Source organism: Mustela nivalis, assembly GCF_964662115.1.
Source record: "Mustela nivalis genome assembly, chromosome: 18".
Lineage (NCBI taxonomy): Eukaryota > Metazoa > Chordata > Mammalia > Carnivora > Mustelidae > Mustela > Mustela nivalis.
In genome coordinates, this window is record NC_139037.1 from 58185962 (window position 1) to 58212425 (window position 26464).

General features: G+C 51.5%; 1 protein-coding gene and 2 long non-coding RNA genes across 11 annotated transcripts; 1 reads left to right on the forward strand and 2 right to left on the reverse strand.

Annotated features, from left to right (window-relative positions):
• Positions 1-1690: 1690 nt before the first annotated feature.
• On the reverse strand, positions 1691-20509 carry CBLC (Cbl proto-oncogene C). 9 transcript variants are annotated; one of them, XM_082710708.1, is made up of 12 exons: positions 20089-20509; positions 16460-16606; positions 16113-16269; positions 15750-15871; positions 14214-14351; positions 11418-11505; positions 10378-10509; positions 8779-8937; positions 8243-8311; positions 7421-7566; positions 5419-5594; positions 1691-2122 (listed from the first exon to the last, which is right to left on the reverse strand). In XM_082710708.1, the coding sequence occupies exons 1-11, from the start codon at positions 20439-20441 to the stop codon at positions 5468-5470; spliced, it is 1638 nt and encodes a 545-aa protein (XP_082566834.1). In that variant the 5' UTR covers positions 20442-20509; the 3' UTR covers positions 1691-2122; positions 5419-5467. The 9 variants fall into 9 exon arrangements, 8 of the variants coding, with proteins under 8 accessions (XP_082566834.1, XP_082566836.1, XP_082566839.1 ...); XM_082710707.1 differs by lacking the exon at positions 1691-2122 and adding an exon at positions 5050-5295; XM_082710709.1 differs by lacking the exon at positions 1691-2122 and adding an exon at positions 5050-5295 and having other exon boundaries at positions 5419-5534; positions 20089-20508.
• Positions 10519-14049, forward strand: LOC309853076. The gene is made up of 2 exons (XR_014305507.1): positions 10519-10628; positions 12528-14049. It is a non-coding gene; the product is annotated as an uncharacterized lncRNA (long non-coding RNA).
• A 1202-nt stretch (positions 20510-21711) lies between the features above and the next one.
• On the reverse strand, positions 21712-26200 carry LOC309853072. Its single transcript, XR_014305504.1, has 2 exons — positions 25956-26200; positions 21712-22056 (listed from the first exon to the last, which is right to left on the reverse strand). It is a non-coding gene; the product is annotated as an uncharacterized lncRNA (long non-coding RNA).
• Positions 26201-26464: the final 264 nt, after the last annotated feature.

Consider the following 26464-nt stretch of genomic DNA (forward strand, 5'->3'; position numbering starts at 1 on the left):
AGCAATTGTTACATTGGGAAAGGGAACCCTTTAGTATTAGCTACACCATCACCTCCTCCAGGATGCCCTCCCTGCTCCCCTGGCTAGGTCAAAGGCCCCCTCTAGGCTCCCCTAACCCAGTCCTGCACATTCTGGGTCATATTTTCTGTGGCTTAATCTCTCCCCACACGGGACTGCAGGTCCATGGGGGCAGGGCTGGAGCTCTCTCTGTCGGTCATGGCTGTGTCCCCTGCATAAGGCCTGACATGGAGCAGGTGCTCAGGGGAAATTTACAGGGCTCGGGAGTCAGGAGCATGCAGGCTCCCTGGATCATCGTGGGACACATAGTACAGGCTCACTCATGGACAAATACAACTCCAAGGGTTCCTGGGGACAAGTTCACACACTGCAACCCCGGACACCCACTCCCCAGTTCCTCTGGCTCCTGCTTGTACACCTACTTGCTTGGGCTGGACTCTGGTGGCACCCTCTCCACAGCCACTCCCACTTCCACCTTCCTCAAGAATCCAAACAGCCAAGGTTCGGGCGAAGGGGAAGGACTGTATGGAGTGTGAATGAAGGAAGGCAGGCATAAATACTAGCTACAGTCCCTCGAAGACTTGCAGAAACTAGTACTGTAACGTCATCGGCCCTTGTCCCTACAATTTATTCCCACAAAACAGCCAGAGGGATCCCGTTAAAGTGTGAATCAACCCACATCACTCTTCTGCTCAGAGTCCTACCAGGGCACCTCTCAGGAAAAGCTAAAATCCATTCCATGGCTCACAAGGTCCTTGATCTTGTCCTCCCTGACTCCATCTTTCTCTTCCTCCTTGCCAGCTCTGTTCTTGCCACATTGGTCTCTTTGCTTCTTTGCTGTTCTGCAAAGCCAGGCACACTCTGGGTTCTGGCCACAAGACCTTTGCACTTCCTCTTCCCTCTGCTTAGACATTCTTCCCCACACAGCTCCCTCCCTTACTTGCTTCAACTCTCTTTTCCAGCATCACCTCATCAGTTTCCCTTGACCATCTTATCTAAAATAGCAATTTCTGCTTTCCCAGCCATTTCTATTTTCCTTTCCCTACTACGTTTCTCCTCTACAACCCTTACCGGGGTCACACATTTATTTTTTATTGTTTGTCTTCTGTAGAAGTTACCACTGTATCTCCAGCGCCTAGTATCGTCCTTGATATAAGCAGCAGAGTCAAGATCTGTGCAATAAATGAATTTCCCAATCCCATTCTTCCTGTCTCATGTGTATACACTTACACATTTTAATTAACAAGACTTATTTTTCCTCTGTGGCTGCCCTGCCTATTGACGGTTTCCTTTTCCATGGTTTGTTACCTTTGGTCAACAGTTGTCCGGAAGCAGATGATCTTCCTCCTGACGTATATTTCAGAAAGGCAAGAGTAGCCCAAGGTCATGTCACAGTGCTGGTGTCATGCCCCTCATTTCATCTTAACACGTAGGCATTTATTCTCCATCATCACAAGAAGGGTGAGTCTAGGGATGGCTGGGTGGCTCAGTTGGTTAAGTGTCTTGCCTTCTGTTTGGGTCATGATCCCAGGGTCCTGGGTTCAAATCCCACATTGAGTTCCTTGCTCAGTGGGGAGCCTGCTTCTCCCTCTGCCTGCCTCTCCCTGCTTGTGCTCGCTCTCTCTCTGACAAATAAATAAAATTTTTTTGAAGATTTTATTTATTTATTTGACAGAGAGGGACACAGCAAAAGAGGGAACACAAGCAGAGGGAGTGGGAGAAGCAGGCTTCCCACTGAGTAGGGAGCCCCAAGCGGGGCTCGATCTTTTTTTTTTTAATAGCCAGCAACTTTTTTTCAATGTTACATATACTATTCTCAAGGCACATCTGATGATATATTTTATAACACAGTAGGTGTCAAAGTATGTTTAACATGTGATATCTTCAGGATCCCTCCCCTTTCTGAATTCCAAATGGAGGAACTGAAAGTGCAATGTAAAGACTGGCGATCCATATTCTATCTTTGGCAAGCTTGTACAAGCACTATTGTAAAATGTAATGTAAAAGAACTGTAAACTAGGAACTTCTTCAGTTTATGAAACACCATTCAGGACTGCTGCTTCTTGAGTGTTTTCTTCTTTTAAGGTATTAATCTTTTCTTCTCCTGTTAATCATGACCAGAGCCGAAGTCAGACGACCAACGACCGAGCCACCCAGGCGTCCCAATAAGTAAAATAAAATAAAAAAATAAAAAAAAAAAAAAAGAAGAAGGTTGAGTAAAAGAAGATATTTTGAGAAAGCGACCACATTCTCGTAACTCTAATTACAGGATGTTGTTATAACTGTTCTATTTTATTATTGTTAATCTCTTACTCTACCTAACTTGTAAATTAAACTTTAACATAGGTATATACAGATATCCAAGTACTAAGCCCGTAGTCAAAAAATACAGTATACCTAGCGTTGGTTACTGTCTGTGGTTTTAGGCATCTGAGAGAGGTCTCGGAACCTTCCCCCTGCGGATAAGGGGGACTACTGTACCTTTATCCCGTTACTTTACAGTGTGTGATGGTTGACTTTACAAGGAGTTCACAGCTTGTGGAATACGGGATCATGACACATTTGGTGGGGAATGGTGATTCTGCGGTCTGCGGTCATTCCAGATTTGCATCAGGAGAATGTAACTTTGATAGCCCGTGTGTTGTCTTTTTTTTTTTTTTTTAAGATTTTATTTATTTATTTGACAGAGATCACAAGTAGGCAGAGAGGCAGGCAGAGAGAGAGGAGGAAGCAGGCTCCCTACTGAGCAGAAATCCCGATGTGGGGCTGGATCCCAGGACCCTGGGATCATGACCTGAGCCAAAGGCAGAGGCTTAACCCTCTGAGTCACCCAGGCGCCCAAGCCCGTGTTGTCTTTTGGAGGGGGGAGGGCAGTGTGATTGCATTGAGTTGGACAACAGTTTACTGTAAGCAGCAAAAGTTTAGATAAGAACTTTTTTTTTTTTTTTAGTTTTCTCTTTATTTATTTTTAAGTAACATCCACACCCAGTGTGGGGCTCGAACTCACGGTTGCTAGGTCAAGAGTCACATGTTCTTCCGACGGAGCCAGCCAGGCGCCCCTAAATCCTGCTGTACTTGTAATCAGGAACTAATAATGCCGAAGATTCAGGGACTGGTTGGTCTATGCCCTTGTGGAGCTGGGGCACATTCTATTTTCCAAAGATGCCTGCAATGGTATCTCTCGTTCCATATGCTCCTTTTTTTTTTTTTTTAAGATTTTATTTATTCATTTAATGAGGGGTTCCATCCCAGGACCCTGGGATCATGACCTGAGCCAAAGGCAGACGTTTAACGACCGAGCCACCCAGGCGCCCCTCCATATGCTCTTCTAACAATCTGATCTCGACACTCCCCAGGAAAGGGGGGCCCTATGTCCATTCCTCTTTTGTATCTATGCCATGCCATGGCTGTGATTCTCCCATAGAGAACGTGGCAGAGTGTTATAGGACTCCCAAGATTAGGTAGAAAAGGCCACGCGGGGGCGCCTGGGGGGCTCAGTTGGTTAAGTGACTGCCTTCAGCTCAGTCATGATCCCAGGGTCCTGAGATCGAGTCCCACGTTGGACTCCTTGCTCAGCAGGGAGTCTGCTTCTCCCTCTGCCTGCTGTTCCCCCTGCTCATGCTCTCAATCTCTGGCAAATAAACAAATAAAATCTTGAAAAATAAAAAATAAAAGAAAAGGCCATGCAGCTTCTGCCTCGGTTACCGGGAGACTCTCCACTAAGCCATCAGCCACCCTACAAGCAGTCAGGCTGCCTTAGGCAGCCATGTTGCGGGGAACCCCAAGCTAGCTAGCATGGTGGCCACATGGAGAGGTCGGACCGCAGAGAGCCCTCCGTCCAGCCCTCACAGGCCCTGGCCCAGAACACCACCTGACTGTACCCTGAGCCCGTCCCCAGATCCTGGCCCTCAGTCTCCATGACGTTGGCGTCACCACTAAGTGTTGGCACGATTTGTTCCGAGCAACTGTGAGTGAGAAGAGCAGCCTCAGCCTGATGCTGGGGCGGCAGAGGCAACAAGGTGGCTGGTTGCTGTCCAGGGGTTATTGGGCCATCACTGTAATCTCATCGGACCAGTTCCATGGTGTGATGGGGGCAGGGCTACAGCGGGGGCCGGCTGCCAGTGGATCCCTTCCCTTTCACGGCTTCCTTTCCCCTCTTGGATCTCTAATCGCTCCCGGGAATCTGTGAGAGATCGCACGTCCTCTCAGTGAATTCTCTTTCTGTCCCAGGGGGTGGCTTCTGCTGCTTGGGACAAATCCACAATGGGGGCTTCCATGCTCCCTTGATAGTCGGAAACCTTTTCCTCTTCTTTTTAGTCGCAGCTCAGATGCCTTCTCCTGGAGGTCCTCCCTGACCTCCCAGGCTGGCTCAGCTGTCTACTCTGGGCTCCTGTGGCACCCCCCCTCCCCGTTTCTCCCCCACCCACCCCCCCAACCCTGCCCACTCTGGTGTCATCACAGTCCGTCTCCCACAGGACTGGGAGCCACCAGGGGGCAGTGATTACTGCTACATGTGCCTGGGGCTGGGCACAGCCTGGGCTCAGGGGGTGTGGACTGGTTTAAACTGAAGTGAAGGGAAGCTTGGGTCCCTCCAAGATTAGTGATGAGGTGGGGAGACACATCCTCAGTTTGATTTGGACTGGCAATCACTGGAACCCTTCTCCCAGAGTGGAATGGAGAGAAAAGCGGGATAAGAACACTGGGGCAAGATCAGGTACACGACTCTTAAAGAAATGTGGGGTCTTTTGGACTAGGGACTTCGTACTTGGATATCTAGATCTGGTTCCAGAAAATTCGTTTGCATTAGTGGGGAAAGAGGGATGGCTGCCTGATTCTCTGAAAACTTGGGACTCTGGACTCTTGGGTCTGAGGGAAGAGGCTGGGAGCCTAGACTCCTGGATCCAGAAGAGCTGGGTCCCCCACTCACCCTTCTAGACCCCTGGGTTAATGGGGGCAGAGATCAGGCCTCAGGGACCCCCATTCCCAAGGTCAAGCTGCCCCCTGGTGACTGCTGAACTTTCTCCACACATCTGAGGACAACCAGGTTTGGCAGTTTATTATTCAGAAACCCCTTCCAGCCCCAGGGCTCCCTTTAGCAGCACATTTGGGGCCCTGCGAGGCAGAAAGAGAGGTGGGTTAGATGGTATCCCAGCCCGGGTTGGGGGAAAGGCAGGGCCAGGCCCAGGGAGGGAACCTGGCTGGGGCTGCGGTGGCCCGGGCAGGGCATCACGGGCCTCCCAGGCACAGCCGGAGGGATGACTTTTCCCTTAGGTGTTTCTGCAGTGGCGAGAGTTTGAAGAGGGCTGTCGATTTCCTAGGACCAGTGTTTCCCTTCTGCTCCCCCAATCCCGTCTTCCCGCACACCCAGGTGTCTTGGACCCCAGCTGCCTCTCCACTTACCCCGGGGCTTCCTCCCTGGCCTGAGGGCTGGAGGTGATTTGCCACGGAGCTAACTCCACAGTCTTAATTCTTGGAAAGGAAAGAGGGCTCTGAAGTCTGGGGAGGGCCAGAGGTGCCTCAGTCTTAATTCTTGGAAAAGAAAGAGGGCCTGGAAGCCTGGGGAGGGCCAGAGGTGCCTGGAGGGAGGAGATTAAGAAATGTCACAGCTGAGCTACAACTGTCTTTTCATTTCATAGGTCCAGACAGTGATAACACTTTGGTGGCTGGGGGGAGGAGGAGGGAGGGACAGTACAACAGAAGTGTCCCTGGTCCATGTTGCTTTTTTCCCTAGGACTTCTGGTTTAAGTAGGAAGTTTTGTTTGTCCATCCATCTACGCATTCCTCCATCCGTCCGTCCGTCTGTCCATCCATCCATCCATCTTTCCTTTCTTCCTTCCTTCCGTCCATCTATTCATCCACCCACCCATGCTTTCATCCATCTATCTGTCCATCTTTCCATCCATCGACCCACCCGTCTATCCATCCATCCATCCATCCATCCATCCATCCATCTCACAAATATTCTCAGAATCTACAGTGTGTCTGGCACTATTCTAGGTTCTGAAGAGAGAGCTATGAACCAGGCACACAAATCTCTGTCCTCATGAAACTGATGATCTACTGAGCACGAGGCTTACCATGAATAATCAGCTCACAGATAAGGAAAATATCCAGAGAGTGAGTAATCAGTGCACGATACCATGAGTAATCAGTGCACGGACAAGGAAACATCCAGAGAGTGTTAGATGTTCTTCAAGGAACTGAAACGGCATGGGGAGAGTGGGGGATGACTAGATGTAAGAGAGGCCATGGAAGACCTCTGGGAAGGGGGCGGGGAATTACACAGAAGGCTGAGAGTAAGAAAGATGTAGTCAGAGGTCCTGAGATGGGTGGTGGGCTTGCTAGCCCATTAGAAGGGGCAGGGGTTCACTGCTGCTGAAGAGGAGTTGGGGGGATGGTAAGCGGTCAGAGAGGTGGGGAGGGGTCAGATCCCCCAGGCCTTGTGGGCTGCAGAGAGCATGTTGGCTTTTTCTTGGAGCCCTGGGGAGCAGCAGGCAGGGGCTTCTTAGAGGTCAGGGAGGGATGTGAATCCAGGTTACAAACACTCAGTCTTGCTCATTTCAGCAGAACCTGGGGGTCCCATGTGAGGCTTATTGCTATTCTCTATGGAGACAGGATGGGAGAGGTCCCCAGGGGCCAGAAAAGTGCTGGGGTCCCATCGAATGACGGGCTTGCTGCCTAGAGGGGGGTTTCTCAGGTGGGGAACCGCAGTGTGGGAGTGGCCTACGCAGACCCTCCAGGATATGGACACAGCCCCTTTTGCCCCATGCCCACAGCGACCCAACCCCCGCCCCCACACGGCCGGGACTGGCATGGTGCCCATTTCACAGAGAGGAGCACAGAGGCCCACTGGAGTGGAGGACAGAGTCTGGAGTCTAGAGCCAGGGGCCTGGGGGCCAGTCCCAACTCTCTCTCTTGAGCTGGTGGCCTCCACATCGGGCTCTGCGTAAGAGGGATCAGAACAGTACCTGCCTCCCTGGGTTGTCATGACAATTAAATCAATAGGTCAAGAGCAGTGCCAGGCATAGAGCAAGTTCTGCATACGTTAACCATTTTCATTCTGGCGGTCACTTTGCTGGGCAGCGGTGCCCCCCCCCCGCCCCCGCCCCCCAAGGACCACCTCTCTCTTGCTTTGTGTTTTGAAGAACAAAGGGGTAGGAGTTGACTAGGATTTGAATTGGGCAGGTTTGGGGAGCAGAGAAAAGGGCATGCCAGCGGAGGGCCTAGCAGTGCACCCCTGTGGCCCCCCTTGGCCCCCCATTTGGGCTGTGTCCCCCTCATTGTCCTCAGGGAGCCAGCTAAGTGCCTCCTAATGTTTCCATTTGCTTTTGGCTGCAGGTCTGGATCTGTTTTTAGCTTCCCTGGCTGGTGTCCCCGCCACCCCCCCTTCCTGCTGGCTCACTTGTTTGCTGCGGTCGAATCGTGTTCCCGGACTTCCTGAGCTGTTTGTTTGAAGACAGCCCTGTATTGATTGAATCTTGCGTGTGCTTGGCCTGAGACGCTAGCAGAGACGGGCCCCTCCCCAGCAGGCCAGGGGCTCGGAAAATCCTGGGGTAGGAAGTATGGGGTGGGGGAGAGAAAGAAGGCTGGGGCTTGCTTAGAAAATAAGCAGCTGATTTGAGGGTTCTCTAAGTGCCCCCCAAACACCAAATTCTCTTCGAGTGCAATCACCTCTCTGAGCCTTCTTCCTCTGGAAAGTGAAGAGGGGAACAGTTTTTGACTCCATGGGCTGCTGGGGACACCCAGTTCAAGGAATTTATTCAAAGTCTCTTCACTGAATACCCAGTGTGTGTCAGGTACTGTTCTAGACTCTGGAGACATACCAGAGAAGGTAGAGGCCTAAAGACTGTCCTCTGGCAGGTGGTGAAAAGAACTATGGAAATCAGCAGCACAGGGGTTTTGGGGGAGGGGTTCTTATTATCAGTAAAATAAGGTGGTCAGGGAAGGCCTCCCTGAGGAGGAGATGAGAAAGCAAGCCCGGGGAAAGGAGGTCTAGGCAGAAGGAACAGCTGGTGCAAAGGCCCTGGGGTAAGACATGCCCGGGATGCTGGACGGAGAGTCAGGAAGCCAGTGAGGGATAACTAAGGACGAGAACAAGAGGGCGTAGAGGATCGTCCAGCACCTTGTCAATGGGCGCAAAGATGAGTGCTGGGCCTGGGGCCCCTGAGAGACCCCAGGCTGAGTAAGACCTGAGCTGCCCACCTCAGACCAGTGCCTGACTCACCACTTTCAGCCGGCCTTTAGCGGGAGACACACTCAGCTGAGGGGGCTGTGGGGGTGCTGAGGAAACCACCTAGGAGAGACAGAGGGTGAGGAGGGGACTGAAAGCTGCCATTGTCTGCCCCCCCTACGTGTCCTTCTGCTCAGAGTCCCAGCATTCAGGCACTCTTCTGGCTTTGGAGATAGAATGGAGAAGGCAAAGTCCTAACCCTTAGGAGAGTTACAGCTGGAGAAAGAGCCCTGGATTCTTGGGGGAAGCAAAGGTCCAGCTTCTAGAACCCCAGAATCCTGTCGCCAGCTGCCTCCCCATTCAGATCCAGGAGTCTAGACCCCCAGTCCCCTCCTCAGACCTAGGAGGGAGGTCTTCAGTCTCCTCCCCCCATGAGTCCAGTCCCCTCCTCCCTCAGACTCAGAAGTCTAGGCCCCCAGCCTCCTCCCTCAGACCCAGGAGTTCAGACCACAAGCCCCCTTATCCCTCAGACCTAGAAGGGAGGCCCCCAGCCTCCTCCCTCAGACCCAGGAGTCCCTGGCCCCGCTCACCTGTCCCAGCTCCTCCTCCTCATCTTCCTGGTCACTGCTATCCCTCAGGTGCTCAGCAGTGGCCCTGGCTTCCGCTGGCTTCACTTGGAATTGGATACTCACGGCCTCTTGGCCCTTGATCTCTCTGCGGCAGAAGGGGCAGGTCTGGCTATCCGAGTGCTAGGAGTAGGGTGGGAAGGGCCTGGGTCAGGTTCTCCCTGTCCTCCACCATGTCCCTTGGGATCACAAGAGCCTACATCCCCAACAGTGATGTGCTGAGGAGAGATGGAGGGAGATGGAGAGAGAGGGAGAGGAGTCAGGAGGAGAGGAGCTGGGGGGAATGTGGGGGGGCGGGGGTTGGGAGCAGGGTCAGGAGGGGCACGAGTGGGGAGCCCCGTGGAGCCAGGGTATTGCGGGGTGAGGGGCTTAGCTGTCCACAGCAATGCTGTTGCCTAGAAATGCCCAAGGTACTTGCCGGGGCCCCTATGAACTTTGGTGAGCCCCATAGAGACATCTGCCTCGCAGCCACCACTGGGGCCAGTGCTACGGCTCTTATGATCCAGGATACACCTCGGCGACAGCCACCCGTGAGCTCCGAAGAACCAGATGATGACTCACAGGTCCTGGGGGTTACGTGGCCCCACAGCGAGGTCCTGGGTGTAGAGAGAGGGAAGGTGCACACACCCAGGGCTCTGCCTTTATTAAGGGATAAGTGGAGTGTCTAGGGATTCATCAGTTCACTCTTTGTTAGTGAATTTGAGGCATTAGAACGTGGGAAGGACAAAGCAGGGTCTTCCAGGGTCAGTCATCTGACCGGTTCCCCTGGGCTTTCTAAACGGGGTACTTCATGAGCTGGGTGGCCTGGTCCCTTATCGGATTTTGCTAGCAGCTGCGTCCTACAGCTGGCAATATGTGTATCCAACATGAAAGTCTTTGGAACGCATGCCTCAGCCATCAGATACTTGTCCAACACCTCCATTACCATCAAAAACCCAGGGCACCTGGGTGGCTCAGTTGGTTAAGCAACTGTCTTCAGCTCAGGTCATGATCCCGGAGTCCTGGGGTTGAGTCCCGCATATGGGGAGTCTGCTTCTCCCTTTGACCTTCTCCCCTCTTATGCTCTCTCTCTCTCAAATAAAGAAAATCTTAAAAAAATTAATGTCAGGTTCTATACTACCTAGGGGTCAAGAGCCCCAGCTTCCCAGGGGGCCTTTGCAGAGGGTTTTGTGGGCTTGGATCCTCACTATAGCCCTTGGGAGGTTGGCTACTGTTAGCCCCGTTCTCCAGGGGTGGAGCCCAAGGCTCAGAGAGGGGAAGCCACTGGCCCCAGATCACCCAGCCAAGGAACAGGGAAAAAGGAGCCCTTTCCACGGATAATAACGCAGCCGGAGAAGGAAGAGTGGAGGTTAGAGACACAGAGCAAGATGGAGACAGAGGCACAGAGAGAGCTGGGTTCCCAGTCATCACTCCTGAGGGACCCTGAGCACATCTCTGCTCTCCCTGGGCCTCAGTTTCCCCATATGATCCATAAGCATTGCCCTGTGTCGGTGATCCTCTAGGAGGGACTTGTGCCATAAAGTCGGGGGAGAATGGGCAGGACGGTAGGGCGGTCAGACGCACCTGCCAGGCGGCCAGACAGCGGCTACAGAGCAGGTGCCCACAGGGCTCGATTTTCACATCCTTGTTGCTCTCCGCGCAGATCTTACAGAGCTCGAACGTGGAGTCCATGGCCCAGTAGAGCTGCAGCTGCTCCTAGCAGGCGAGAAGACGGGGAGGATGGCAAGGGGCCTGTCAGCCATGGGGATCCAAGTCAGGCCACAGGAAGAAAGCCCCAAACTTTTGTGCCAGCCCTGAGCCCTCTGAAGTTCAAGGTCGTGTATTCAGCAGACTCCTCCTTGTACCTTGTTGTAGGCCTCTGTCTCCAGGGTGGTCTACACTCAGGGTTGCCAGATTTAGCAACTAAAAATATAGCACGCCCTTTTTTTTTTTTTTTTAAAGATTTTATCCATTTATTTGACAGAGAGAAACCACAAGTAGACGGAGAGGCAGGCAGAGAGAGAGAGGGAAGCAGGCTCCCTGCCGAGCAGAGAGCCCGATGCGGGACTCGATCCCAGGACCCTGAGATCATGACCTGAGCCGAAGGCAGCAGCCCAACCCACTGAGCCACCCAGGCGCCCCATAGCACGCCCTGTTAAAGCTGATTTCTGGATAAATGAAGTGGAATTTTTTAAGATCTAAGTATATCCCATATAGTGTGTGGGATATACTTATACCAAAAGGTTTCACTTGGCATTTCTCTCTCACCCATGGGGTGGCTGTAAAGACTAGAAGCTATACAGGGGCTGTCATTGGGGGAAGTTCAAGTGCATCAGCCATTCCAATAATCTCAGCAGTATCATTTCCTAGTTTAATCCCCGCAAAAACCCCTGGGGAGGAGGCAGGAGGAACTGTAGTTTCCAGAGAAGGAACAGGCAGAGAGAGGGGCTAAGCGATTTAACCCAGCTCACATGGCCACTGCACCAGCACACATACCCAAGGCCTCTGGGATTCTAGGCCTGAGTCTGAGGGAGAGAATTCAGGAATTGAGGCACAGTGTGGGGGGTGAGGGATAGGGCAGGAAGCAGGGATGGGGCGGGGGGAGGCAGAGGGCGCGACCTCACCTCCGACACACGGATGTAGGGATGGGGTTTCGTCTGGTAGAGCTCAGTCAGGTCTGGGTTGTGGTTCTTCCCGTCTGGGTAGAGGTAGCTGGGCAAAGGGAAGAGAGGGGGTACTGAGGGACATCTAACATCCCCCACCCCAAGAAGCAAGGGCTCCCCGGACTCTGCCATAGGCCCACGGCCCCTGGATGAGCATCTCTCCCAAACCCATCATTGGCCTAGGAATCTCTTCCCTTCCCTCTCCTCCCATTGGGACTTTCCAGGGCAAGTGGTATCTCCTTGGATCCCAGGGCAGGGCCATATCCCCTCAGAGCCCCCCAAAAAGGCACATTAGACCTAAGTGTCCCAAGGTCTGGAAACACAAATCAGATCAACAGGAACCAGGAAACTGAGAAACCAGGAAACCCCAGTCTTCACCCTCCCAGGGAGCCCCTGTCCTTGAGTGTTCAACTCCAAATATAGGAGTGTCTTAGGTCATGCATTGCTAGAGCAACCAGATCCTAGTCTTGGATTAGCAAATCAGAAGGACCCTTCTAGATTGTCTACACTCCTCACTTCACATATAGTTACGGAAGTTCACTGCAGGAAAGGTAACAGTTCAAGGCCACACAGCAGGGCCTTAGAGGGCCGTGGGCAAGGTCTGAGAACTGGGCTGTGCACCCTCTGGGTCACAACTGTACCCTATAGTGGTGCCATGGGTCCCCTGAGCCTGGTGGTCTGCCTGGCCAGCCAGGTAGAGCAGAACAGGTAGAGCTCTCCCACAAACACACTGTGTGCCCTGCGCTGGGCAACTCTACCTCCCTGCACTCAGTTTTCCTTTCTGTAAAATGGACATAATCATGTCCGGGGAGGAGGGGGCAGGGCAAAGATTGGTGACGGCCATAAAACGCTTCCTCCACACCTAAACACATCCAAAGAGAGAACTGCTATGATCAGCTTTAGACCCCACAAGCCACCTCACTGTATGGTAGAAAGTGCTTGGAGTCTCTTCGCCTCTCTCCTTGATCTGTCCATCTTTATAATGGGTAGTGGGATCTGTGTGCTGGGCAGGATGGGGCAGAGGAACAGGTTAAGCCAGATTGATGATGTTCATATTCATTTCATTTCTAGAATCTCTTTTCTCCAATGAAGTCTGACCTGGAACTCAAGACACTGTGGTGGGTGAAGGTCCGTAGCTGAGCCCAGCCTCAAGTCCCAGCCCATGAGCTCAGTGGCTGTGTGACCCCGGCAAGTGGCTCTGTCTCTCTGTGCCTCACTTTTTCTTGTTTGTCAAGTCGGGATATACTAGTATAACCAATAGAGCCTCATTATTCTTGGATTCCCTTTCTGCAGATGTGTCTCCCTGCTAACATCTGTCACCCTCAAATCCATAGTCATGGTACTCTTGTGGTCACTCACCAACTGCACATCCTGTCAAAACCCTGAGTCACCTGATGCGTTTCCGGCTGAGGCTGGAGAAGGGGATACTCAGTCTTTTCATTTCATTTCCTCACGCTATAAACGAGCATCCTTATCAGTGCATTTAGTGCCATGTTTTTTTGCATTTTTATGCATTTTGTCAGTGATTTCGCTGTTTTAAATGTCCCTGAGACAGTGTTGGGAGTGCTGTCCAGTGTCCCTAAGCACAAGGCTGGGCTGCGCCTTATAGGGAATATACACGTGTCAGATGAGCTTTATTTAGACTTGACTTCACTGTCAAAGCACGGACTACACATTAAATAAGGTGTCTTTAGGCAGAAAAACACATAAAGGTTGCTACTGATTACCAATAAGGTAGCAACTGGTTGACAGAAATGTGACCAGATAGGACGCCCGGCTGGCGCAGTCCGTAGAGCTTGGGACTCTAGATCTCGGGGTCATGAGTTAAAGCCCCACACTGGGTGTGCAGCCGACTTAAAATTAAAAAAAAATATATGGGACCAGAATCTTGCAGGAAACTACACTTGTATATGCCCCATATGCCGTGGCTCAGTGTTCTATAAATCAGTGTTTGTGGGGACTTTACAGAACTACCGTGAATAACAACAAAAGAGAACGGACTGCGTATCTATCTGTCTCACATCGTATCATTTAGGTACGCCTGGTAAGAAAGCTCTGGCTAAAGGTTCGGGGAGAGACTCACCTTTTCCCACCACCTTTTCCCACTCCCCTCCGACCCAGGGCAGCTTCTGAAAGAGAAGCTGGGGGGCGGCCAAGGCTGGAAGTTGAAAAGACCTGTCCAGCTGTCTGCCCAGTTCTTTCTCCTGGTCTAGATTCTAGCACAGGGTGTGGGTATCTAGAAGCCAAAGATTTTCAGCAGAATTCCTAGGAACAGAGCCAGTGGGGTCGGCTCCCACACACTCCTTGCAGCCACTTGCTAGTGCCCATGGCCGCTTTCCATGAACCAGAAAAGGTGCCCCGGGGCGCCTGGGTGGCTCAGCTGGTTAGGTTTCAGACACTTGATTTCAGCTCAGGTCATGACCTCAGGGTTGTGAGATCAAGGCCTGGGTCGGGCTCCAGGCTTAGTGTAGCGCCTGCTAAACTCTCTCTCTCTCTTCCTCTGCCCCTCCTCCTGCTTGCATGTGCCTGTAGTACTCGAGCTCTCTCTCTCTGCTTCTAAAATAAATAAAATCTTTAAAAAAAAAAAAAAAAAGCTCCAAGACCCTCGTCTGCCGCCTACTGGAACAACGTAGTATTGCAAACGTACAATGTCTGCCCTGCCACCTGGGCCCTGAGGGATCTTGGCAGTGCTCAACACAAGCTACTTTTCCAAGCGCATTCTGCTGACACCCTCCCCCTGCCAAGATGGCGACTCACAAGCCTTCTTTTTGTCCATCCAGGAGTGCTTGGAACAGGGGTTTGTTGAGAGGGATGGTCTGCAGGATGCTGCCATCTGAGCTCACGTATCCAATGGCCCATTGACCCAGGCGAGTGCAGCTGGGTCGGAAGATGTAACTGGAGGAAGAGGTTGGTAGGACGGGGTCAGGGAGTGGTCACTGCTGTCCCACTGGGGACTTCCCAGCTGCCCATTCTGTTGGAGATCCAGGTGTCTAAGTCGTTGTCCTTTATAATCTAGCTTCCCACTTTTTCATCAATGAGCATTAAAATTCTTATCCTCCTCTATAGGGAATTACCTGCTGCTTTACCTGCTTGTCTCTTCCTCCTCCTTCACTGGGGCTCAGACAAGGTTGTTTTTATCTTGGCCAATCAGTGCCTTTTTTAGGACCCCTGACCATAGTAACCACTGAGATTTTTTTTTGCTAGAAGTATCAGGAGCAAGGTACCCTATTCCTACAGAGGTTGCTAAGCTCGTAGAGTGTACAGCTGGGGCTTCTATAAACTTTTTGCCACCATAAGGAGAGACCATGTCTGAGAATGAAGCAAACACAGAGGGAAGTAGACACAGGGAAGACACTGATCCCTGACAATAGCATTTGAGCACCTAGATCCAGCTGTGCCTGAAACCCCACACCTGGTCTTTTCAATCACGAGAATTTATCCATCCCTTTAAACCAGTATGAAGTGTAACCGGGAGAGTGCTAACATACTTGGCGTTACTGGAGTCAGCCTTGCAAGACTCATGAATCTGACCTCCTATACCCTCAACATCCAGGTGTTCCAGGTAGCTCAGTCCCTCAATGCTTAGCCCTCTGGGAGGGCCCAACAGCTCAAGTTTCTTGTCTTGAAATCTTTTAAGGACTCAGGTATTTGGATCTCAGTCTCCTACTCCAGCAAGTGTGTGTGTGTGTGTGGGGGGGGGTCATATAAAAATTTTTTTTAAAAAGATTTTATTTATTTATTTGACAGAGATCACAAGTAGGCAGAGAGGCAGGCAGAGAGAGTGGGGGGAAGCAGGCTTCCCGCAGAGCAGAGAGTCCAACACAAGGCCTGATCCCAGGACCCTGGGATCATGACCCGAGCCGAAGGCAGAGGCTTTAACACACTGAGCCACCCAGGCACCCCTTAAAATTTTTTTTTGACAGACGGTACAATATGAGCTCTGACTCATCAGAAATGGATCTTATCCTGGGGCAGGGTCTTCAGCCCCCCGGCCTTGGTATTGTTCCTTTAGCTGCTGGATTGTGGGAAGGTGTATTGTGAGAGTGTCAGAAGAATGCACGTCGAAAGGTGGTGCATGGTGAGCACTGCCCAAGATCATTAGGTTCCTGGGAGGTCCCAGGATGAGGCACTCAGCATCCTACCTCTCAGTGCTCGGCAGTCTGGGTTCTCAGGTTCTTCAGCCCTTCAGTTCTTACTCCCCAAAGGCTGGCTGGGCTCCCCCAACACTCTAGCCCAGGATCCAGACCCTGGAGCCCCCAGCAGCCTCCTCCTCCTACGGCCCAGCCCTTTTACCTGCCTGGCTTGTCTCTGCAGGTCTGCAGACGCTCTTGGACCTCATCATATGTGAGGAAGGCCATGTAGCCCGGGTGGTTGACTGCCAGGAGCTGCCAGTTCCTGAGGAGTGTTGGCCATGGCTGGAGTGGGGAGGCAAGTGGGTCAGGGAGGGGCCAAGGAAGCCACCCACCTCTCATGCCTCCCGGCGTCTCAGTCCCCCTGCTTTCACCTGGGGTGGGCCTCAGGAATCTGATACAGAAGACCCCAGATCCTCCCTTTCCCAGGAACCACAGGTCTGGGATCCCAGCCCCTCTTTTCTCACCAACCTCTCCTTCCCCCAGGACCCAAGAGTCTGGGCTTCCAGCCTTGGCCTTTGCTGACCTGGAAGAGCCTGGTGAAGATGTCAAACTCGAAGATGGACACGTGGCCACTGCAGGTGAGGTTAATGGTGGAGCGCAAGGCCAGGGCCGTGGAGCCTGACTCCACTGGGTGGCAGGTGCACAAGAGTGACTCAAACTCAGCCCAGGGCAGCACACACCTGGATGGAGGGGGTGGGGTATGCAGCGGAGGAACCTGGATGGGAAGACCTCTGAGGAGGAGGTGGCTGGGGGCCTGGACTGCTGGGTCTGAGGGAGGAGGTGGCTGGGGGCTGGACTCCTGGGTCCCCTAGGGCAGGGACAGGAGGAGGTGCTGGAGCTAAGGGGCCCCGGGGACAGGTGCTAACTCACCGGGCTCCACAGTGCTCCCTCCAGAAGGCATGGGCCTGCGCCTTGGTGGGCTGGTAGGTGTGCCCACAGTACTCTCCCTTGGGGAAGAGTGCACCCAGTTCCGCATGCATGTAACTGAAGATGAGGGCCAGCTTGGCCAGCTGTCGCCTGTGGGGATGGGCTCTGAGGGCCTGGACTGGACTCTGGGCCTCCCACCAACACCTGCACCCACTGTAGGAAAGACCCACAGGCACCAGGCCCCCAGACTCTGTAACCAAGAAGTCGATTCCAAGATGGCCTATGGCAGCGCCGACACGTCCTCTCTGTGAACCTCAGTTTCCTTACCCATGAAGAAAAGGGAGGCACTGCCCAGGATCCCAGTCATCCTCCAGCAAACAGACCCCAGCCTCCACCTGCCGCCCCCAGGGGTGCCTTATCAGAGGTGGAGCCCATGAGAGCCGAGGGCATTGGGAGCAGTCTGAGAGCAGGTTGCGCTGGGAACCTTCTTGGTTTTAGCAGCCCTGGGGCGGGGGTGGACCCCTGTGCCTTCTCCTGCCAGTGGCCTCCCTGGGGTATGGGTCAGGATGGGGGGGGGGTGCAGAAAAGGGTAGCTCTGACATTTAGCTGCAGCATTTTGGGGAGGTTCCTTTATTCCCCCTTATGTCAGTTTCCCCAACTGTGACATGGGTATAAGTGCAGCCCCTGTCTCAGAGGGGCAGCAGAGAATGCCCAGCGCACCTGACATGCAGCCAGCACTCAGTGCACATTCATTTTTTACTATTGGCTTTATTATTATTATTATTATTTTTAAAGATTTTATTTAGGGATGCCTGGGTGGCTCAGTTGGTTAAGCATCTGCCTTCAGCTCAGGTCATGATCCCAGAGTCCTAGGATGGAGTCCCATGTGTGAGGCTTCCTGCTCAGCGGGGAGCCTGCTTCTCCCTCTTCTCCCTTCCTGTGCTCTATCTCTGTCTCTTTCTTTCAAATAAATAAAATAAATAAATAATCTTTTTTTCTTTTTTAAAAAGAGGGGTCTCTCCTCTTTAATAAAAAACATTAAAGATTTTATTTCTTTATTTCAGAGAGAGAGAGTGAGCATGAGAGAAAGACAGAGAGAAAGCACATGAGGAGGGGCAGAGGGAGAGGGAGAAGCAGGCTTCCCGCTGAGCAAGGAGCCAATGCAGGGCTCAATCTCAGGACCCTGGGATCATGACCTGAGCTGAAGACAGATGCTTAACTGACTGAGCCACCCAGGTGCCCCAGATTTTGGAAAAAGAAAATGTGAACTATCTTATTAATTATTGCTTTATACTGATTACAAGTTGAGATAATATTTTGGATAGTGTGAGTTGAGTAAAGGGAATGTTATCAAAACTCACTGCACCTGTTAAAAAAATTTTTTTCTTGGGGCCTCCGGCTGGTTCAATTGGTAGAGCAGGTGACTCCTGATCTTGGGGGTGTGAGTTCGAGCCCCATGTTGGGTGTAGAGATTTTTTTTTGAAATATTTTATTTATTTATTTGACAGAGATCACAAGTAGGCAGAGTCAGGCAGAGAGAGTGAGAGAGAGAGAGAGAGAGAGAGGAGAAAGCAGACTCCCTACAGATCAGAGAGCCAGATGTGGGGCTCCATCCCAGGACTCTGGGATCATGACCTGAGCCAAAGGCAGAGGCTTTAACCTACTGAGCCACCCAGGCGCCCGGGGTGTAGAGATTATTTTAAAATAAAATCTTAAAAAAAATCTTTCTGTAATATGTCTATTGGAAAATAAAAGATTATGTATGTGGGCTGCATTAGATTTTTAGTGGGGAGTGTTGTTCTAAAATCTTCTTCAGAGAGTTTCTAGAACCCTAGTAACTAGAACACTCAACTCAGACGCTCACTAAGCCCCTATGCTTCCTAGTTTCTAGAACAGTGATTCTCAGTGGAGTTATACCACCTTTCTAAGGAGTTTTGAGAAATTTACTTGACATAGCCATTATGATAGGGAGGCTAAATTGTGGGGGACAGTCCCCTGTAGCAAAATTTGCCCACATCCCACTCCACTTTCCAATGTCCCATCAGGCATCCATGAAAGTGGAGAATCTATTTTAAATGATCTAAACCTAAACCCAATTCCATTTTACAAAAGCGTTTTCTGCACATCTTAGATTATTTTTACAGAAATTCAATGATCCTCTGTAGGGAAGGGAGACTGACTCAGTGACATAGGGATTCTCCCTAGAGGTGCCAATGTTTGACTAGCCCATTCTGCTTCCTAGAATAATTATAATCGTGTCCCGGCATTTTTTTTTTAATTTTATTTATTTATTAGACAGAGATCACAGGTAGGCAGAGAGGCAGGCAGAGAGGCAGGCAGAGAGAGAGGAGGAAGCAGGCTCCCTGCCATGCCAAGCAGAGAGCCCAATGCGGGGCTCGATCCCAGGACCCTGGAATCATGACCCGAGCTGAAGGCAGAGGCTTAACCCATTGAGCCACCCAGGCGCCCCATGTCCTGGCATTTTCATTGGAAACACAGATAACGTTACTATGAAGGACATTCTTTTTTTTTTTTTTTAAATAATCTCTTATAATACAGTTTGGGTGTTATAGTGATTAAAAAAAAAAGATTTATTTATTTACTTATTTGACAGAGAGAGAGAGATCACAAGTATGCGGAGAGGCAGGCAGTGAGAGAGAGGAGGAAGCAGGCTCCCCACGGAACAGAGAGCCCGATGCGGGACTCGATCCCAGGACCCTGGGATCATGACCTGAGCTGAAGGCAGAGGCTTTAACCCACTGAACCACCCAGGCGTCACTTGGGTATTATAATAATTTTTTAAGAAATTATGCATAGTTTAACCTATGCATTTTTTAAAAAAAATATTTTATTTATTTATTTTACAGAGAGAGAGAAAGAGGGAACACAAGCAGGGGGCATGGGAGAGGGAGAAGCAGTCTCCCTGCCAAGCAGGGAGCCCGATGCAGGGCTCGATCCCAGGACCCGGGGATCATGACCTGAGCTGAAGGCAGACACTTAACCGACTGAGCCACCCAGGTGCCCCTAACCTATGCAGTTCATTTCGGGATGAATTTGAGGAGACAAAAGTATTTGCCTGACAGGGTTGAGAGCAGCTGGTCCGGACCTTGTTTTGAGCTGGGCTCTAAAGCCCAGACCTCACCTGCTCCTGTCACTCAGCAGCGCCTTCCCCAGAGTTCAGAAGGGGGGGGGGGCTACAGATAAGCCCTGGGTCCTGAGCTAGGTGTTCCTCAGGAACCAAGACGGGGTGGGGGGTGGGGGCTGTGTGTCCCCACAGGCAGGGGCAGTGATGGAAGTGTCAGTCCATCCCTCCTCATGCAAGAAGCTCCCTGGGGACCCCATATTCCCAGGATGTATGTCTAGTTTTCTGGGAGAGTGGGGCGATGTGAAGCGGGCTGCTGGTTGGCCATGAAAGAGGAGAAATGGGGAACTGAGGGCATAGGTGTCCAAAGAAAGAAAAAACTGGGTTGTTCGGGTTTACAGGTTCTCAGGGAGCGGGGCTTGGGGCTTGGACTCCTGGGTCTGAGGGAGGAGGGTGCGGGGGGCCTGGACGCCTGGGTCTGACGGAGAAGGGGGCTGGGGGCCCGGACTCCTGATCCCATGTCTTCTCTGGGGCCAGGGCGGCTGCTCACCTGAGTCTGGAGCCCTCCCGGAAGAGCTCGTCGTTGGCAGTCCTCTCACCCCGGGGTGGCAGCAGTGCCGCCACCTGCCTGCTCTTGGCCTCCAGGTTGTGAAGGTGGACGATGAGAAAGTCCCTCGCACCACCGGGACCCTCGGGGCCGCCTCCGCCGGCCGCCCGCCGGGCGTGGGCCACCTGGCGCAGCAGCTGCACAATGCGGGGCAGCAGGTCTCGCAGCGAGGGGGGGCTGGAGGCAAGCCGGGGGTCCCCGCACTGCCCTTCCAGGCGCTGCAGCCGCCTCACAGCCCGGCCGAGCGCGCGGGCCTCTCCCGACGGCCACCCCCAGGGGTCTGCCGCGGCAGCCATGCGCCCCCGGGTTCCGGGGAAGGTAGGCCCGTGGCAGGCCAAGGTGCGGCCCCGCCCAGGGTGGGGGCGGGACCCGGAGCCAAAGGTGAGGGGGCGGGCCCCGGAGAAGCGGGGAGGGGACACAGGTGCAGTGTCTCTGGAGGAGGCGGAGTCTGGGGGAATCTGGCACTTGAGTTCCTGGAGATGGGGTTCGAAGGTCTGATCCCCTAAAGAGAGCTGGATGGGCTGGCTGCGGTGGGTGGACATGGGAGAAGACTTCAATGGGTAGGAATTGTAGGTAGGACGCCTGGGCCCCTTCTGAGGCCGACTGGAGCCTGGGTCCCAAGGTTGCAGTGGAGGAGGGGCTGGGGGAGACCTGAGGCTTTGGGGGCTGGGGGAAGGGTTGGGAGCTTAGCTATCCAAACCCTGCGGGGAGGTGGGGCTGGGACGGAGCACTCCTGGGGCTTTCGGACCCAGGTTTGGATCTTCGGCTAGGGCGTAGGATTAAAGATCAGAGAGCTGAACTTTTTAGGAGTAAAGGTCGGGGAGATAGTGCGATTCCTTTGTCTCGGACAAGGAAAGCATAGAATGACCAGACTCCTTGGTCCCCTAGTAGCAGGGGTTGGGTGTCTGAGGGAGCAGGAGCTTGGCAACATAATTCCTGAGTCCCCACTTGAGGGGCCTGCGGGAAATCAGGCCAGAGTCGAGACGCCGAGATTTCCAGAGGAGGTGGGTCCCTCAGGAGATGAGGCGGGAAGATGGGGTTCAAGAATGCGGGGGTTGGGGCGCCTGGGTGGCTCAGTGGGTTAAGCCGCTGCCTTCGGCTCGGGTCATGATCTCAGGGTTCTGGGATCGAGTCCCGCATCGGGCTCTCTGCTCAGCGGGGAGCCTGCTTCCTCCGATCGAGTCCCGCATCGGGCTCTCTGCTCAGCGGGGAGCCTGCTTCCTCCTCTCTCTCTCTGCCTGCCTCTCTGCCTACTTGTGATCTCTCTCTATCAAATAAATAAATAAAATCTTAAAAAAAAAAAAAAAAGAATGCGGGGGTCAAGGCGCGTCTGGTAGGCTCAGGGCTGGAGGAGCGTGGTTTTCTCCCCCACCTGCGCAATCCATAGCATCAGCCCAACTCCGGCTGTGCGCTAGGCAGCCACCTGAGGGCGCTGTGGGCCGGGCAGACGGTCCCTGCCTTCCAGGCATCCCTTTGAGGTGTAGAAAGGTGAAAGGGGTTTAGCTGAGCTCTCATCCTAAACTCCTTTCCCCACTCAGCCCTCATTGCGTCTTAGACCACGAGAAGTCTTTTTTAAAGATTTTATTTGTGTATTAAAGAGAGAGCGCGCCAGCACAAGCAGGGGAAGCAGCAGGCAGAGGGAGAAGCAGGCGCCCCACTGAGCAAGGAGCCCGATGCGGGACTTGATCCTAGGACGCTGGGATCACAACCGGAGCTGAAGGCAGATCCACCCAGGTGTCTATTTAGAGCCCGAGAACTCTTCACTTACAGGGTCCTCAACGTTGCATCTCAACCCCAGCAAAGACTGAGGTCGTTGCAGTCCGGATGGTGGGGTCTGTCTTCCAGCTCTTGGCATTTCTGCCCTCTCTGAGCCTGTTTCCTCTTCCAGAAATAAGATGGCAACCCATCGGCCTGGTAAAAAGTCAGATTTTTGACTATGCTAAGTGTTGATGACGAGCTGATGGGAGTGTAAATGAACAAATGAGTTGGAAAGTAATTTGGTGGCATCCATCAGACCTTGGACAGAGCACGGCCATTACTGGCTACAGCCTCCGGAGCAAAAAAGGTTTGCTCAGGGGCGCCTGGGTGGCTCAGTGGGTTGAAGCCTCTGCCTTCGGCTCAGGTCATGATCCCATGATCCCAGGATCATTGGATCGAGTCCCGCATCGGGCTCTCGGCTCAGCAGGGAGCCTGCTTCCCTCTCTCTCTCTCTCTGCCTGCCTCTCTGCCTACTTGTGATCTCTGTCAAATAAATAAATAAAATCTTAAAAAAAAAAAAAAAAAGGTTTGCTCAGATCAGGTCATGATAAACACCTGAAGCGGTTTCACGGGGTAATCCGTACCCTGACTATGTGCACGTGTTACAATAGCTTTTGTTCTATTTGATTCCATTTCATTAAAGGGAAAATCATGTTTGCAACCCACTAAATTGATTTCACAACCCACTAATGGATCTTGCTGGGCACTTTGAAAATTACTGCCCTAAGAAACTCCAAGAGACTTGTTCCAGAATGTTAATTGCAGTCTTGTCGGAAACAGAGAAAACTGGAAACAAGGTAAGGCCATCACCAGCAGGAGGGATGAATAAATTGCGGTATACTCTCACAAAGGCCTCCCACACAGCAGTTCAAATGAATGAATTGGACACACATACTAATAGTGTGAGTCCTGAAAACACGATGATGAGTATACTGGATTGAATAGTGTGCCCCACCCCCAAATTCAAGTCCTCTAGAACCTTATTTAGAAATAGAATGCGACCTTATCTAGAAGTGGAGTTCTTGAAGATGTCACTAAGTTAAGATGAGTTCATACTATTAGAGTGGGTCGCAAACCCAGCATGATTGGAAATTTGGATACGGACACAGGTACATACATGGAAGAAAGCCACATGGTGTCAGAGGCAGAGATCAGAGCCAAGGAATGTCAAGAATTGCTGGCAAACACCAGAAGCTAGGAAGAGGCAAGGAAGGATCCTCCTCTCGAGCCTTCAGAGAGAATGTAACCTTACCAACACCTGGGTTTTGGGTCCTTCCCAGAATGGGGAGAAAATAAATTTCTGTTGCTTTAAGTCACTCAGTTTGTGGTCCTTAGTTACAGCAGCCCTAGGAAACTAATATAATGAGTAATGATAATAATTTTTTTTTTAAAAAGGTGCAGAAGGGGGGCGCCTGGGTGGCTCAGTGGGTTAAAGCCTCTGCTTTTGGCTCAGGTCATGATCCCAGGGTCCTGGGATGGAGCCCCACATCGGGCTCTCTGCTCAGCAGGGAGCCTGCTTCCCTCTCTCTCTCTCTGCCTGCCTCTCTGCCTACTTGTGATCTCTGTCTGTCAAATAAATAAATAAAATCTTTAAAAAAAAAAGGGTGCAGAAGGATTACAGCACAATGTCATTTATATCAGGTTTGAAAAACTGCAGAGCCAATGCCATAGATTATATGGGGATGCATCTGGATGTGATCACAGTATGAAAACATGGAGGGGGTGCACCTGGGTGGCTTAGTGGGTTAAAGCCTCTGTCTTTGGCTCAGGTCATGATCTCAGGGTCCTGGGATCCAGCCCCCCATCGGGCTCTTTGCTCAGCAGGGAGCCTGCTTCCTCCTCTCTCCCTCTACTTGCCTCTCTGCCTGCTTATGACCTCTGTCAAATAAAGAAATAAAATATTTAAAAAACAAAACAAAACACGGAGGTCATGCTGAACATCACATGCAGGATGTGGCAAAGGGAAAGGGAGGGACTCCAAGAAGGAAGATGTCATTAATACCTTAATTGGAAAAATGTGGATCAAATAGGGCAACATGGCTAAGAGTTCCTCTAGCGGTATAGTGGATCCAAAGGCAGTGAATGATAGGAAAATATCCGCAACATTGTTATCAGTCAGATGAAAATCAGAATGACAATGAGCTACCACTTCACACCTGCAAGATTAGCTGTAATGGAAAAGACAGATAATAAGCACTGGGGAGGCTGTGGAGGAATTGGAACTGCTGGTGGGAATGTAAACGGTGCAGCTGCTTTGGAAAACGATTTGGCAGCTCCTCAAAGTAGGGGAAATAAAGAGAGTTTATCTAGGGCAAAATAGAGTTAGTGTTTGACCCAGCAATTTCACTCCTATGCGGATATATTCCAGAGAACTGAAAACATGCATCCACACAATTATTTGTGGAAATAATCTAAACGTCCATCAGCAGGTAAGTGAGTAAACGAAAAACAGTGTACCCGGACAATGGAAGATTATTCAACCATTAAAAGGAATGGAGGGCGCCTGGGGGGCTCAGTGCCTTAAGCCTCTGCCTTCGGCTCAGGTCATGGTCTCAGGGTCCTGGGATCGAGCCTGACATTGGGCTCTCTGCTTAGCAGGGAGCCTGCTTCTCTACCTACTTGAGATCTCTGTCAATAAATAAAATCTTAAAAAAATTAAAACATCCAGACTCCCCTGTATGATCAGATTTATATAGTGTTTGGAATAGGCAAATCTATGCATATGTTAAGGATTGCCTGAGCTGAAGGGGGTTGGGGAGAAGTAGGAAGTGGCTACCAAATGGGTATGGGGTTTGTTTTTAGGCTGAAGACATGGTTTTCAATTCATTTTAATGATGATTGCACAGCCCTTTGAATTTACTAAAACCACTGAATCGCACACTTCAAATAGTTGAATTGTATAATGTATACATTGTATCTCAATAAAGCTGTTTTTATATTTTTATTTTATTTCTTTAAAAATTTTAAAAGATTTTATTTATTTATTTGACAGAGAGACACAGAGAGGGAACACAAGCAGGGGGAGTGGGAGAGGGAGAAGCAGGCTTCCTGCTGAGCAGGGAGTCCCAGGACGCTGGGATCATGACCTGCGCCAAAGGCAGACGCTTAACAGCTGAGCCACCCAGGAGCCCCTATATTTTTATTTTTATTTATTTATTTATTTAATTTTTTATATTTTTATTTTTTAAAATTTTGTAAAAAATAAAGCTGTTCTTTAAAAAGCGGAGGCTAGGGGCGCCTGGGTGGCTCAATGGGTTAAAGCCTCTGCCTTCGGCTCAGGTCGTGATCCCAGTGTCGTGGGATCAAGCCCCGCATCGGGCTCTCTGCTCAGCGGGGAGCCTGCTTCCTCCCCTCTCTCTCTGCCTGCCTCTCTGCCTACTTGTAATCTCTGTCTGTCAAATAAAATAAATAAAATCTTTGAAAATAATTAAAATAAAATAAAAAGCGGAGGCTAGACCCCCCCACTATAGCCACAAGAGGGCGCTCCAAGTACAGACTCGCCTCCTTCGGGTTAGAGCTTCTCAGACCACGCCCCCAAGTTGGCCAAGACTGTGGTCTCTGGCCACGCCCCAAGGTTCAGGCGGTGGCCTGCCCCTGGTCCCAGCCAGGCCTCGGAGTTTGGCCACACCCCTTAGCCACGCCCTAAGGCCCCTGTCCCGCCCCAAGGCCGCGTCTGCCACAGCGAATTCACCCTCTCAATTCCCCAAACTCTGACCACAAATACCTGCACAAGCTTAGATACTGGTAGAAACACAGAGCCTTAAACCCCCCTTTCAAGCCCTGACTTTTTAATTCTCATTTTTTCTCTACGGAAATCATTTTAGGCTTACAGGAAAGTAGGGGCGCCTGGATGACTCAGTCGTTAAGCGTCTGCCTTCGGCTCAGGTCATGATCCTAGCTAGGGTCCTGGAATCGAGCCCCGAATCTGGCTCCCTGCTCAGCAGGAGGCCTGCGTCTCCCTCTCCCATTCCCCCTACTTGTGTTCCCTCTCTCGCTGTGTTTCTCTCTGTTAAATAAATTAATTAAGAAACATAAAATAAAGATAAACTTACAGGAAAGTAGCAACGCTAGGACAAAGACTTCTTGTGTGCCCTTCACCCGGATTCACCAGTGCAGCCTAGACTGGCTGTACTAGTTGTCCCCAAACTATCCTTCAGAGCAAAACCGTTTTTTCCAGTCCAGTGTCCAAACCGAGGTCATAAGTTGTATTCGGTTTCCTGTCTTCTTGATGCCTCCAATCTGGTACAATGCCTTGGGCTTTCTTTGTGTTCCATGAAGTCCACATTTTTGAACAGGCCAGGCCAGATCATTTGTTCCCCTGGGTTTGAGTTTGTCTAATACTTTGTTTCTGGTGGCAGAAATGTTCTAGAAGAGATGCTGTGTCCGTCGGTGGGGGTGGGGGGTACAGACCCGGACTGCATCTCAGAAGGCACAGGGTGTTTGTTGGCCATTCCATGACTGGTGACGGGTTTCATCCCTTGGTTATGGTGGATCCTGGAGCCCTGGACTCATGAGGCTCACTAAGTCAGTTTTTCACCCTCTCCAGGACTCCATTTCCCTT